We start from the raw sequence: 14,146 nt of genomic DNA, 5'->3' as shown, positions 1-14,146 counted from the left end.
TAACCACTTCTGCATGCTATTGCTAACCTGGCTCCTTCCAAAATTTTGAACTCTTAATTCTTTAAAAGTCTATATACTAAAAAAATATAGATAGATAGATAGATAGATAGATAGATAGATAGATATTTGTAATCCCTTTACCCTCTTCACATCTCCCCCCAGAGTGCCGACTCTGTATTCAGCATTGCTCAATTCCAGCCTTCAAAATGTTTAACCTGCAGAGAATTGAAGTTTTAGACAGATAGAAATTTTTAAACTATATGATAAGTCAAAAAAAGGCATGTGCACAGGGAACACAGAGAAAGGAGCCCCTGGGTTTGCCTGGGAGAATCAGGGAATCTTCTTTCTGAAACAGAGAAATGGAGGGCTTTTTAGACAGGAAAGAACATGTGCAAAGTCCCAATCAAGTGAGAGGAGTATGTATTTGAGAAATTAAGAGTTTTAAGATGCTAGAACATAAAGCAGAAGTCTAGTCTTGCAGAAACGCCTGTCTGGATGACAATAGGATACAAGAAAGTGTGGAGCAGGGTAGTAGCATGGTAGATGTATTAGAAAAATCTACTCCGTGGAGTGGAGAGTGGTTTGGAGGGAAGGAGCCCAGTGATAATGTGATAACAGCAGCCTGTCTATGGCATCATGAAGGCCACATAGCAGCAGACAGTGATGGGAGGAAACTCCAAGAAGTGGCCCTTGTGCTGTCTGGTAGTTTCCTAAAATCATCTACAGGAAAAAGTGGGTACTGTCAGATGTAAAATAAGACTGGGTAGCTGAAACAGGTTTGGCTCAGTGGATAGAGCATCAGCCTGCGGACTGAAGGGTCCCGGGTTCGATTCCGGTCAAGGGCATGTACCTTGGTTGTGGGCACATCTCCAGTGGGGGGTGTGTAAGAGGCAGCTGATTGATGATCTCTCTCATCAATGCTTCTAATTCTATCTCTCTCCCTGCCTCTCTGTAAAAAAACAATAAGTTATAAAAAAGACTTCCCTAAAAAAAAAAAAAAAAAAAAAAAGACTGGGTAGACTTCAGCATAAAAATAAAGGCAGCTGAAGTATAGTCAAAGTATTATTCATTCTCAGACTAATGAAAGTCTTTTATTTTTTAGGAATTAAATTCTAGATTTATATTATATAATCAGCTGGGAAGATTAAGTTGAAAATGTATGTAGTAGTTCAAATTCCATTAGCAATTATGGTGCCATCTAACTTTAGGAGAAAAATAATGGGTAACTTGGATAATAACTCAGGGTGGGGAGAATGCAAACTGCTACCCACTCATTGAGTAATATTATCAAATAAGTGATATATGAAGATAATTTGCATAATATTTAAAAACTAAAATCACTACCACATGGGGGACTTTGTTCAGTGCCTGATTCATGGTAAGTGTTCATGAGGTTTTAGTTATTATTTTTAATTAAATATCTCTTTATTGAATTCAGAGAAAGGAAGGGAGAGGAGAGATTGAAATATCAGTAATGGGAGAGAATCATTGATCAGCTGCCTCCTGCACCCCTGTACTGAGGATCGAGCCCACAGCCCAGGCATGTGACCTTGACTGGAATCAAACCTGGGACCACTCACTCCACAGGCCACCACTCTATCCACTAAGCCAGTAGTCGGCAAACTGCAGCTTGTGAACCACATGTGGCTTGCGAGCCGTGGTTTGCCACTCTGTTGACTAATGAGTTTGCCGACCACTGCACTGAGCCAAACCAGCTAGGGAAGGTTTGAGTTATTAATGAAAAACAAAGCAACAGAAATTCTGTTTTTCTTTCCTGGATTGCTAAAAAAAAAAAAAAAAATCATGTAGAAAACAGTGTTATTGGCATTATGTATCTATACTCTGTCCCCCTGAAATCAGTTAGCAATATGCCTCTACATTCCCCTCTACACCAAATCAGGTGTGTGCATTGACTGTATCTGTGTGTTTGAATATGCATCCATAGAAGTGCATGCAGAAACATGTTAACACTCGAAGGGTCACTGCCTGAAATATGAGTTCAATAGGAACACACACTCATTTTTGTCTAGCTTTACAGGCCTAAAGACCAATGGAAAAAAGAATTAATTCTATGAAAACATCAATTGAGTTTACACTCAGGGGAATATACCCTAGAATGATGTCACGAGAAATAAAATCAGATTAAGGAAATGGACAATTTTCAGCAATAAGTCCTGCCAGGCAAGGACGGGGTGGCTAATAATTAGTGTGGGCACAGTCCTAATGCAAAAATGTTAGTGTATGCAAAGTCGGTCCCTCTGGGGGCCAATATTCATTCAGCTGCTGAAATATTTATTAAACTTACAAAGTTCTGGAGACTGCAATTACATAACAGAAAGAATATTGGGGTCTAAGAGAATCCTGGGCCATTTCCTGTGGGGACCGAAGAAGGATTTCAATGGCATTTACTACTAACGTAGAAGCAACATTCCAGAAATAGAAAGTCCTCACTTTAGAAATATTATGTAAGAGGCAAGAGAATCCCTGACCTCAAAGAAACATCCCTGCTTCCTCTTTTTCAAATGCCAGCTGATGTTCCTTAATCTGAGGAGGTTTGGCCACACTGGGCAACCCCAGATTCAGAAGCTGGAGTCATTCCACACCCCCCTTCACCCCATCCCATCTATATTCTGTGCTCTGGCAGCTGCTTTTGCCATTTACATTAAAAGCAGATGGGGAAGTTGCGAAGAACTGTCAGTTTTATTGCCATGCATAATCAGCATCTGGGCTGTGTATGTTACAGATACCATCAATGCAATCTCATACTTTACTGGTGCTGTAAAACTTTTTGAGGTTTTTTAAAATATGTTTTCCTTTACTTCAGAGAGAGGAAAGGAGAGGGAGAGATAGAAACATCAACGATGAGAGAGAACCATTGATCAGCTGCCTCCTGCACACCCCCTTCTGGGGATGGAGCCAGCAACTCAGGCATGTGCCTTGACTGGGGATCAAACTTCAACTTCCTAGTTCATAGGTCAATGCTCAACCACTGAGCCACATTGGCCAGTTAAAACTATTTTAATTTCTAAGATATATGTTAAACATGTTCATAATGGAAATTACAACTATATATTTATGCATATATATATATATATATTAACCTCCATAAGAATGATGTATGTGTATATGTGTTTAATAGATAGTTACTGAGTTATCTGCAAATCTGTATTGCTTATTTGTTTAAAAGCATGTTTTAGAACCATATGTATTTACTTTATATTAGAGATCAAATCATATACCACATTTATTCAATTATATAATTATGTGTATGTATATATGTGTGTGACTAAAATATATTGTAGGCATTATGTAATGCTAAGTATCGTATGTGTGACTATGCATATTCTCATATTTTTATTCTTTCCCCATTTTTTGTGCAAGAAGAAAAAAACATACCATGTATTTTCTTCTACATCTCATTATTTACCAACATCTTTAGGGTAGGTTTTACTTTCCTCATTTTTCAGAAGGAGAAACTGAGACAGAGAAGCGAAGTAACTTTGCAAGGTCCAGAAAGCAAATGGTGACATAAATATAATGTAATCTCAGTCTCTGTAAGCTTCTAATCACTAAGCCACACATGGTTGTCTGTGTGTATAGACAGATACACAACATTCATGTTTCTTGGAGAGAGAGCTACTCCAGTGTTGACATGTAGATGTTATTTTGTATGGTTTCTCAAAATAATCTAGTTTGAAGATGTTGAGACTAATTCCTGTGAATTGAACAGTGAGTTGAAAGTGTCTTCACATCATTATCTATCTTCTATATGGATTCAAAACTAGTTTGAACTTTTTAATTGCCCAGCTACACTGCGCTGCATACTCTACTGATGTAAGATTCATTTTTTCATTTTCTATCATCTGAATTAGGCAGTAGAAGGTGATATATATGGGTTGCAGATTATATATATTTGGGAACTCTAAAAGTATGAATACATATTTTATTCATATAAAAATCAGTAATTAATGAATAAGAGAAAATGTTTATGAGGGGGAAGGAAAGGTCTTTACTGGATAAATTATTTTTAACTTTTGGATTGGAGCAATTAAAAAACTGTCTCCATTTTTTGTATCTCATTAAACTTCTAAGGAAAGCTCCTTTATGGTTTTGATGAAGTGGTAGCAGCAATTTGCTTTTACATAAAACAGATAGATGATAGATGGATAGATAGATGTGGGAACACATACAGAGTGATGAAATGTTTTAGAATTGTTCACATATATTCTGTGGCGAAAAAGGAAAATGGTAAGGTTCTGTCTACTTTTATACATTTTAAAAAAGGTTTTCTTACACTATGTGATTTATAGAATTTCCTCCCTTATTTAGTTTTCTAAATTTATTTTTACCTTGCAATTCCAAATACTGAAGTTTCTTTCTACGAAGGACTAGCATTTGGAAGACTCTTAATTATGATGGATTTTATTCAAAGCATAAAAAATATATCTTAGCCATATCTCTTTGTATAACTCTGATTTTTTAAATTTGATTTTTCATGTAACAATGAATTCATATTTGCACCTTATAAAATTCAACAGGTTTTATGCTACTTAAATAGAAGATTAGAGGATAGCAGAGATTAAAAAAATGTACATTTCATTTGCTTTTTTAACCCTTCATCTAAAAAGTCAATATTTTTCTTATTGATTTTTTTTAATAACTTGGTATAAATATTTCCCCCTCTATTTTGTAGAGTAAGGATGCCATTTGGGATATGTGTGCTTTGTATTTTATAAAATATATTCTGGTTTTCTTATTTTCAAGAACCTGAAATTTATGAAAATTAGTTATATGAGCTTATTTTACTTAACTGTTAAATGAAACCTACTAGTCACTAAGACTTTTTAATTTTTTCTTATCATATCATAATCTTTTGAGCAAATCTTTAACAAAGTTAAATGTTTCATTGGATTTGAAGGAAGTACTATAATCTATAATATGCCAACTATGGCTTTCTTTTAACTTTATTTTTATTGATTACATTTTAAACTTCTTAAAATTTAACTGTAAGAATGGATTTTAGCAAAAAAAAAAAAGAAAGGGGGGTCTCTAAACCATCAATTTGTAGTGTTCTAATCTATAATGTAACAGGGAAATTATTTAAATGCCCTTTGTTATATTTAGAACTTTTGAGAAAAATATACCTTGTTAAGACTTAGATAAGTAATTGAGGTGCCAAATCCACATTTTCTTCATAAAGTTTATTTCTTATCTCCTGGAGGTAAATCTGCCTTCCAGCAGCCAACAACTTGGTGGAGGAGAAATAAGTTAAAAAAAAATGGAATGCAGGGAGGTAAAATCCCTGCTGAAGAGAATGCCCTCGGGTAGATCAAGAAAGATGCTGCCAACCATACCTGAGAAAAAGTAAAGCTTCCAAAGGTGGCCATGTTTCAGTTGCCTTATAATGACTGAACAGTACAATGAATGAAGATGTAAAAGTGTTACTAACCTAAATGGCTAATAACTGGAAATGATATGGGAAAACATTTTGATAATTGAATATTAAAAGACATTAAAATAATGTCTTCCAAAATTTTTAATGATATAAGAAAACGTGTGTGAGATGGTATTTGTTATAAAGGATACAACTCCAATTCTTTCTATGCAAATACTTTAATTATAGAAAATAATAAATATACATGCATAAGAAATAAACTCACCAATTTTAATAGTGCATTATGGGCAATTTAAATTTTATTCCTTACATATTTCATAAGTTAACTTGAATTTACCTTTAATGTGAACAGAATTCCTTCTGTTTTTAGAGGGAGAATTATGGCTAATGGTTCAGGTGATAGAGATTGAATTTTTTCTTTTTTTTGTAAGAAAGAAAGGACAGAAACTTGAGGAATAGCTCAATGTGGAGAGGTTAGAAACAAAGCGATAAGGTGAGAAAAAGAAAAGTAGAATGAGAACCAGGGGAATGTGGTGTCACATGCAAAGAAAGAAGGATTGTTACCAATATCGAAGCCACATTGAGTTCAAGGGCATTGAGGATGGAGATGCCTCAAAAGGGCTCTGGAATCAGCAAAGGCCAATACTTAATCACTGTTACTAAATCTCCTAGGGAACTTTTATTTGTTTTGAATTGATGTTCATTAATCAATAGCATATACTAGTATATTAAAGTATTACTGGCATTCAATAAAAATGAACCAATGTAGATGATACATATAATTATTATATATACTCTCATTTTAAATATGTAAGTAGATATAACATCTATTTGTAAGTACATATATTTTTAATCTAAGCATGAAAGTGGAGCCAAGCCAGGTATTTCAGCAGAGGGATTTAATATGAGGAATGAAATTAACAGTCCTAGAGGATGATACAGAAATTAGGAGGTTGTCCACTCCCAGGGCTACAATGACCTAAGAAGAAAGTGAGGTTGTGCTGAGTCAGAAAGTGTCCCCAGCCAGAGATGAAGTTAGTAAGGAGAGGACAGGACTGCTGAGAACCTCCCCTGAAGGGAGAATATCCTGGTTTCTCCCCTCCTCCTACCTCAGTCTCCAACCTGTGCCCCTTATTGGCCAAGTCACACAAAAGCAGTGGGCAAAAAGTTCCCAGAAGTCAGCTTTCTTGGACATAGTGTAGAAGAAAAAGGGGAAGGGGACTATCCTTTAACAGGATATTTATATGGATAGACATGAGGCTGAGTGGCACCATTTTTGATGGACTAAAATATTTACAAAAACACTTAATATATATATATATATACATATACATATACATATATTTTTTTTCTTTCATAACCAGGTGGGTAGAATCTTGTCTTTCTCTGATAGCAGAACCATAGAGTAGAAAATATGAGAGTTATTTTCAACTGTTTGATTTTAGTGCATCATAAAAATACTTCAGTTGTGTTTAATGCACTTTGCTGCAGTGCTTTCCACATGAAATATTCACATAATGAATCAGAACCCAGACAGTCTTACTGAAAATGCCTGTAGTACTTATGGATTTAGAATTTAAGATTTTGCTTCATAAGAAGCTTCAAAATTAATTTTCTGAGCACAACAATTTTTTTTTCAATATGTAATACACTTTCTGTAGAGGACATAAAAGGTTTATATGATTTAATATTCTACAATAATTTCCTTTGTGGAAGAGTTATAATTATCTCCAAAACATGTTATGTATCTACCCAGTGTTACTACATATTCTTCTTACTGAAATGGGGTTATTAAAATGTACTTCCGAATTAATTCCCTACAGGTGCTTTCTCTTTGTACAAAGTCCAGTCTTAAATATTAATGGACATGTGATGCCTAAAACTTAGGATTTTTTTATTGTTCTTCTAATTGCCAAGTTTTTCTTTTTCCCAGTCTTGCTCGACATTTAGGTCACAGAACAATTAGTTATAATTGTCATTTTTTAGGAAAAAAAGAATGAAAATATTACTCATGAAGTACATCAACTTTTCTTCTTGACATGAATCAAGGGTTTGAATTAAAAATAGCTAAGAGCTCAGGTTCCCATTTAAAAAATGAATTTTTTTATTGCAGACGTCTGGAACAGAACTCGATCAAGGTCATCCCTCCTGGAGCTTTCTCACCATATAAAAAGCTTAGAAGAATGTGAGTGAAAAATGTTCTGAAACGTGTAATTTTTAAAATTTTTACGGGTCATGGCCATGCAAGGACATCCATCTAAGCATGAATATTTAGGTGTTAGCTTAATTAAGTGATGGGACTGTTTAATGTTAGCTCTGTGGTCTGTAATATTAATAGCTGGACTAGGTAATATTTTAAGGTTCTTTCTAATTTTACATATTTATTCACATGAGTGCAGTCAAATCTTAGATGTTCTATATTCAAAAATAAGACATGGCATCTTTTCTAAATAAGAAAATAGTCAGTAATTGATTTAAAAGGGTGATTTTTTAAAATGTAGGACCCTTCAGACGTTTTATGTTACAAATTATATACATGTATTGATAGGTGCAAAAAATCAGCATACAAACTCGATAAAAAGCTTTCTCCTGCAGTAAATCTCGCTGCTGTTGTATTGAATATATCCTAACCCTATTTCTGATCTCAGTGACCTGAGCAATAACCAGATCTCTGAACTGGCACCAGACGCCTTCCAAGGACTGCGCTCCCTGAATTCCCTGTGAGTATTGACCACAACCCTGAAGGAAGGCGCACTTACTCGTGGCTCTGTCTTTTCATTTGGATTTTTAAAAATTACCCCTTTAAGTTTTTTCATTATGAATTATTAATTATTATTAGTCGTTAGTGAATCCCACTGTTTTCAGTGAGGAGTGTTACCTGTCACTAAAATCAGTTTGTTTTAGCTCAGCCAGTGTGGCTCATCATCCTATGAGCCAGAGGTTACAGTTTGATTCTGTCCGGGATACATGCCTGAGTTGCAGTCTTGAGTCCCAATAGCAGGAGGCAGCCAATTTATCTTTCTCTCCCTCTCCTTTCCTTTTTGAAATCAATTTCAATAAGTTAAAAAAAAATCAGCCAGTTTTAGGGTATGTATTTTAGGACTTGATAATTTTGCTGTTTAGAGAGCAAGAATAAGAGCCCCCTTTTGGATCACTGTTGTTTCTAAAATGAAGGGGAAATGTTTATTTTGGAGTGCGCTGGTCAACGTCGTATTTATAACCCTGAAGCTACTAGATCTCTGGGGACAGCGTCGGTCCCCACTAGAAGAATACTGGGTGGTGTCTCGCAGAGAACAGTGGAAGGTGTCCAGGGAGAGGCCCCTCAGCTCCCTGCTTTCTCACCTTCAGACTTCCCTGAAAGAACCAGCTTTAATCTCTAACAGTTCAAAGATAAGAACGGTTTTAATGTCAGAAGGACTTTCGGGGAGATAGCTAAAGTGGCTCTAAAATAAATAGGCAAAGCCTGTCATTCCTTTAAACTTGTAAAAATTTTCAGAAGTCCATCAAGTAAAGTCACCTTTATTTCAAATTTTAACTTTAATGTTTGAAAACGGAGACTTGTGTGTATTTTCAATGAGTGGATGCTTAGAGAATGGTTCCTATTGATGTAGAGCTCTATGATTTCAGAAGTTCTTTTGAGCCAATGAGAATTCCACGATATAAATGATACACACTCAGGGTTTCTATAACAACTACACCCACTTGTATAAAGGGGAGAACGAAACAGGTGCAATCACCTGAGCACATGGGTCTTCAGATTGCTCTGCTGGTCTGCTCAGAAAACTACATATTAATATTTCTTTAAAACAAGAAAATAAGGAACTATCACTTCAGCAGTGTCTGCTTAGGTTCTTTGTTTGTCTTGGGTGTTTGTTTGTTTGTTTGTTTTACTACAGAAAGTCCAAGGCTAGGGGAACAATTGTTGGCAGAAGATGTAAAGTGTAGTCATGTATTGCCCTCACGGTGGGCTGTCAGGTTCTAAAATAACGAAGTTTAATGTAAAACACAGTTAAATCACCCTAATTGTCCATAAAGTACCGTGTATGCTATTCTGGACAATAATACCATCCAAAGTAAATACAGACAGCCTTCCAGCCAAAGGGGAAGAACAGAAGTCAAGTCCACATACCAATTCCTGGTCTTTCAAGTATTTGTGCCTCAAAGGTAATCATTACTAGCAAATGTCAACGAGATGTGGAGAGTTCTTACTAAGTCCCCTGTGCTTCAGCTTTTCCATCTCTGAAGTAGGGTCAAGACCATCCCCTGCTGGTTTTGTTAAAGCACAAAGAGAAGAATTCAAGAGATACCAGATATAGTCTGACAGATTCTTCTGATACTTACAGATTTGTATGTTTCTGGATTTTAATTATCCCCGAGAATTTTTATACCCCCAATCCTCAAGATAAAGTGTTTTTCTTTTCCCATTTTTTTTTTAAATAACCCCTTGCAAAAGATTATAGTTCACTTATTCTAATTACCTCTCTTCACTAAGTCGCTCTCCAGTTCCACCGAGGTCTGCAGTGAAGAGCTGTTGTATTTTGATTCTCATTTCTGGATTCACACTTCCTACAGTCTGTCCTTGGACTCCTGTTAACTCTGCTGCTCGGGACCTTGCATTTCACTCCTGGTTTTCAAAAAAAATGAAAATGGGAGTAACCTTTGCTTTCTCTTTACTGTCTTTAAACTTGTTGAGTGTTTTACTTCTCAGATATCCATTGTTTTTAATTTGTAACTATAGCTCTCAACATATCCTCTCTAATAAAAGAGAAACATGCAAATTGACCATACCTTCACTACACCCACAAGCCATGCCCACCAGCCAATCAGGGAAAGTATGCAAATTAATCCAACCAAGATGGCGGTTAATTTGCATAGCCAGGCCAGAGGGAAGACTGAAGACAGTTTAGAAAGAAGCCAAACACTGCAGAAGGGAGTGAAATCGCAGAGAAGCAAGCAAGTGGGGCTGCGGAGAAGGGAGAGAAGCAGGCAGGGCAATGAAGACCACAGCAGGAAGCCCTAGTTCAGGAATCTACCTGCAAGGAGCATGTAGTATTTAGATAATAAGGCCTGCCCTTAGCAGCTTTTACATGATAGCCATCTTAATAGGTTTCTGGTTCAGATATTTTTGTCTTAAGTAGGTATTCTGGCTTCCAACTGGACAGAATTCAGAGCCTGGGCACCAGTGTTGCTGCCTCCTAGTACTTAGGTAGTGACCTGCCATCCTAGAGTGGAAACTTCAATGGTGAAACTGAGTTTAGAATTCCCAGTCTTCCTTCTAGCAGCAGGTGCAGGAGCTGCCTTCAGATGTTCCTATTGTTCCAAAGAACTATAAAAACTTATCCATCAGCATAATTGTGCACTGTATTTAGAGTGCCGAATATAAGTTATGTGTAAGAAAACTGTCATTCTTGGTCTTTGGATGGTATTACTCAAATCCCTCATGTATTTTTGTTCTTTTAAGTAGAATTCATTTTTACCTTTTAGTTTCTTTTCAACATTGAGCACATCACAGATTCCCACTGACCTTTTTGCACTTGATATCTTTATGTGATGACACGTCTTCCCCTCATTTTATAGATTTTGGCCCTATTTTCTGACTGCCAACCAAATTCTCATTCCTGGTCTTTGGATTTTTTATATCTTTGCTTCTTTTTATTCTTTATCATGTGGATCTTATTGTATGTAAGAAAAACATACCCATCACTTGTAATGCTACACCTTTTTATGGAGAAATCTTATTATCTTATTTAGTATATCTTTAGTATAATAGTTTCAAGATTTTAGGTTCAAATATCTAATGCTGCCTACACAGATGAATTTCCTCCATCCTTGTCTAATCTCCTTTTTCTCCCATGAACCCAAATTGTCTCATTTATTTTTTAAAAATGTCTTTTTAAATATGGTATATGAAAACACACACAATGATTTGCTGTAAAAATAAGTTTCACAATGCAAACATGACATAACCTCCCAGCTGTTCCTCTTTTGATTTGAGCCTATCTTTGAAGCAGAAGTCCAAAATAAACAACCTACCAAATTATTTGCCCATAATTTCTTATATGGTCCTCCCACTACTTCTATGCATTATATTTCCTCCTTTAATTTTCAATGGGTTCAAAATACAAAACGCCTTCAGTATTCAAATTATTCTTTTGAGTTGCTCTTTGAAGCCATACCTTATTCATCTTGTTCATATCAGTGCCTGGGACATGCAAAAATGATAAACATTAAAAAAAAAAAATAAGGGTTTGAGTAAATGAAATTGAGAACCACACTTAGAACCTAGCAGTGTTCTTGGCACACAGTATGTGTGCAGTATCGATTGTTAAATGAACTAATTGAACAGTAGTGAGTTGAGTATCCTGAATTGATGCTGTGATTTGCTCCTTTGTGTTCCTAAAGCCTCTTTTCTTATTCTTTATTTTAAAACATTTGTATTTATTCTTGCTTTACCCTTTCTTAGTTCCCTTATCTCCTTGACCCTGACAATACAGGTTTATCTCTTTTCTTCTTTTACTATTAAAATGATTTCTTCTGGAAATGATTTACCTTTAAAAATATATATTCTACAGAAATGAATTTTTGTTATGCTCTGTACCTTCACTACAGGAGTCCATACAGATTTAAAGTCTCTTTACACAATATAACACCCAGCTTTATTTATCTCCTTGAGAATTTTCTTCAATTTCGTAATATATCCCACCTCTCACTGACATCTTAAAAAAGAAGCTTTATCCTCACTCTTGTTTATCTCTTGTATTGTTATTTTCTTCCTTTTCGAACAGAAATCATGTACTGCTGCCTACCAAACATATTAATTGTTTAGACTCTCATTTAAACTTTTTTTCATGTATTATGACATCCACTTATTTAATTTTGAAATAATTTTTGTTTGAAAGGGTTTTAAAATTTGTATTTCTTTTTTACATTTATTTTTATTGTTGAAAGTATGTAGATGTCCCCTTCCCACCACCCCCCACTTACCCGCTTCACCTCCTTAGCCCCTCCCACTCACAGGCCTTCATCACACTATTGTCTTGTCAAAACCACTTGCTTTTAGAATTATTTTTTTCCTCAGTTTCAAAAGTAATATATATTTATTATAGAAAATGTAAAAATTAAAAAGAAATGTATATATGTAAATTCAAGTCAACTCTGGATGGCAAATCATTTGCCATCCAAAGATATTTCACATTTTTTTCTGTGTGTGGATATAAATATTTATATGTTTTTTTAAAAATTAAAATTATATTGTAATTTACTAGTATTCCTTTATAGTATGCTTTGGAAAAATGTTATTAAATTTATTGGGTTGACATTGTAATAAACTAACATAGGTTTGAAGCATATAGTTCTATGATACATCACTCTACACTGCATTTTGTGATTACCACCTGAAGTCAAATCTCCTGCCATCTCCATATATTTGATCCACTTTACTCTTTACTACCTCCCACTCAGCCTCCTCTTTCTCTGTAACCTCCATGCTGTTGTTGTCTATGAATTTTTGTTTGTTTTTCTTATTTGTTAGTTTTGTGCCTTCAAGTTTATATCCGACATATGAGTGAAATCATATGGTTCTTGACCATTTCCACGTAACTTACTTCACCTAGCATGATATTCTCCAAGATTCATCCATATTGCCATAAATGACAGTATTTCATCTTTTTGTTTGGCTGAGTAGTATTCTATTGTATATATGTACCACGTCTTCTTTATCTAATCATCTATTGAAGGACATCCCCTTTGCTTCCATATCATAGCCACCATGAATAATGCTGCAATGACCACCGGGGTACATATTATTTTTACAAATAATTGTAAAAAATATAACAAGTTAGCAGTGCACAGCTTTACGTAAAGGCAATAAAATTATGAATGGTGTTCATTTTGTTAATTTTTCTTCTTTTTCAGTGCTTTCCAAACTTTCTATCTTAAGCATCATCTGTGTGTAGAGTGCTTACTAACTTCTTATTTTCCTGAATATGTACTAGTACATACTAACTTGTTATATTGGTTTGGTGTCTGACTTTTTTTTCATTTAAATTATTGGTTTTTTTTTAGTGTTCTCTATGGAAATAAAATTACAGAACTCCCGAAGAGTTTATTTGAAGGATTATTTTCCTTACAGCTACTGTAAGTATTTGATTGTTTCTGAACTATCAAACCAAATGTTATATATTCTCAGCCTGCTATTTTGTATTTTTATGGGGGCTTCAGAAAAATTCGACCCAAAATGACCTAGTTTAATAAAATGGAAAAGATTATCCTAGTGCTAACATTGTTGATGGTTATTTATTTGAAGACACAACACTTTGAAATTGTCCCCAAACCTTTCTCTCCACACTGTCACGAATATACTAGTATGCATTTTATCTGCTCTGTCATTTAATGCTTTTACAATCTCTGCCCTTTGTGAAAATTCTCTGGTTTGATTTAACAATATTTGGAAGAGAGAAAAACATAGTGATATATTTATCCACCTCTGTGCAAAGAATCTGCAAGAGTGACAAGCTGGAATAACATCGCCAGCACAAGGACAGTGTGCAAGGAGACCAGAACATAGTGGTGGTACTCAAACTAATCTTAGTAAGAGATTTCTCTGTAAATCCCTGGATTATGTCTTTAAAGACCACTCTGCTTAGACAATAGCTTGGTCTCTTTTGCCTCAAAAGAACCATTTACTGTACATATTTATAAGACTAAGACAACCCCAGGTGTTTTAAGTAATGTTTATATAAAAAGGAAATT

General features: G+C 35.0%; 1 protein-coding gene across 4 annotated transcripts in view; it reads left to right on the top strand.

Annotated features, from left to right (window-relative positions):
- SLIT2 (slit guidance ligand 2) overlaps window positions 1-14,146 on the top strand; it is a 328,161-nt gene that overhangs the window by 215,294 nt on the left and 98,721 nt on the right. For all 4 annotated transcript variants that reach the window (XM_045573714.1, XM_045573712.1, XM_036419682.2 and 1 more), the window contains exons 10-12: window positions 7,509-7,580; window positions 8,044-8,115; window positions 13,460-13,531. In XM_045573714.1, the coding sequence (XP_045429670.1) occupies window positions 7,509-7,580; window positions 8,044-8,115; window positions 13,460-13,531 (216 nt within the window). The remainder of the gene's footprint in view (window positions 1-7,508; window positions 7,581-8,043; window positions 8,116-13,459; window positions 13,532-14,146) is intronic.

This window comes from Pipistrellus kuhlii, unplaced genomic scaffold (assembly GCF_014108245.1).
Source record: "Pipistrellus kuhlii isolate mPipKuh1 unplaced genomic scaffold, mPipKuh1.p scaffold_m20_p_1, whole genome shotgun sequence".
Taxonomy (NCBI): domain Eukaryota; kingdom Metazoa; phylum Chordata; class Mammalia; order Chiroptera; family Vespertilionidae; genus Pipistrellus; species Pipistrellus kuhlii.
This window is presented reverse-complemented; position numbering and strand designations above follow the sequence as displayed.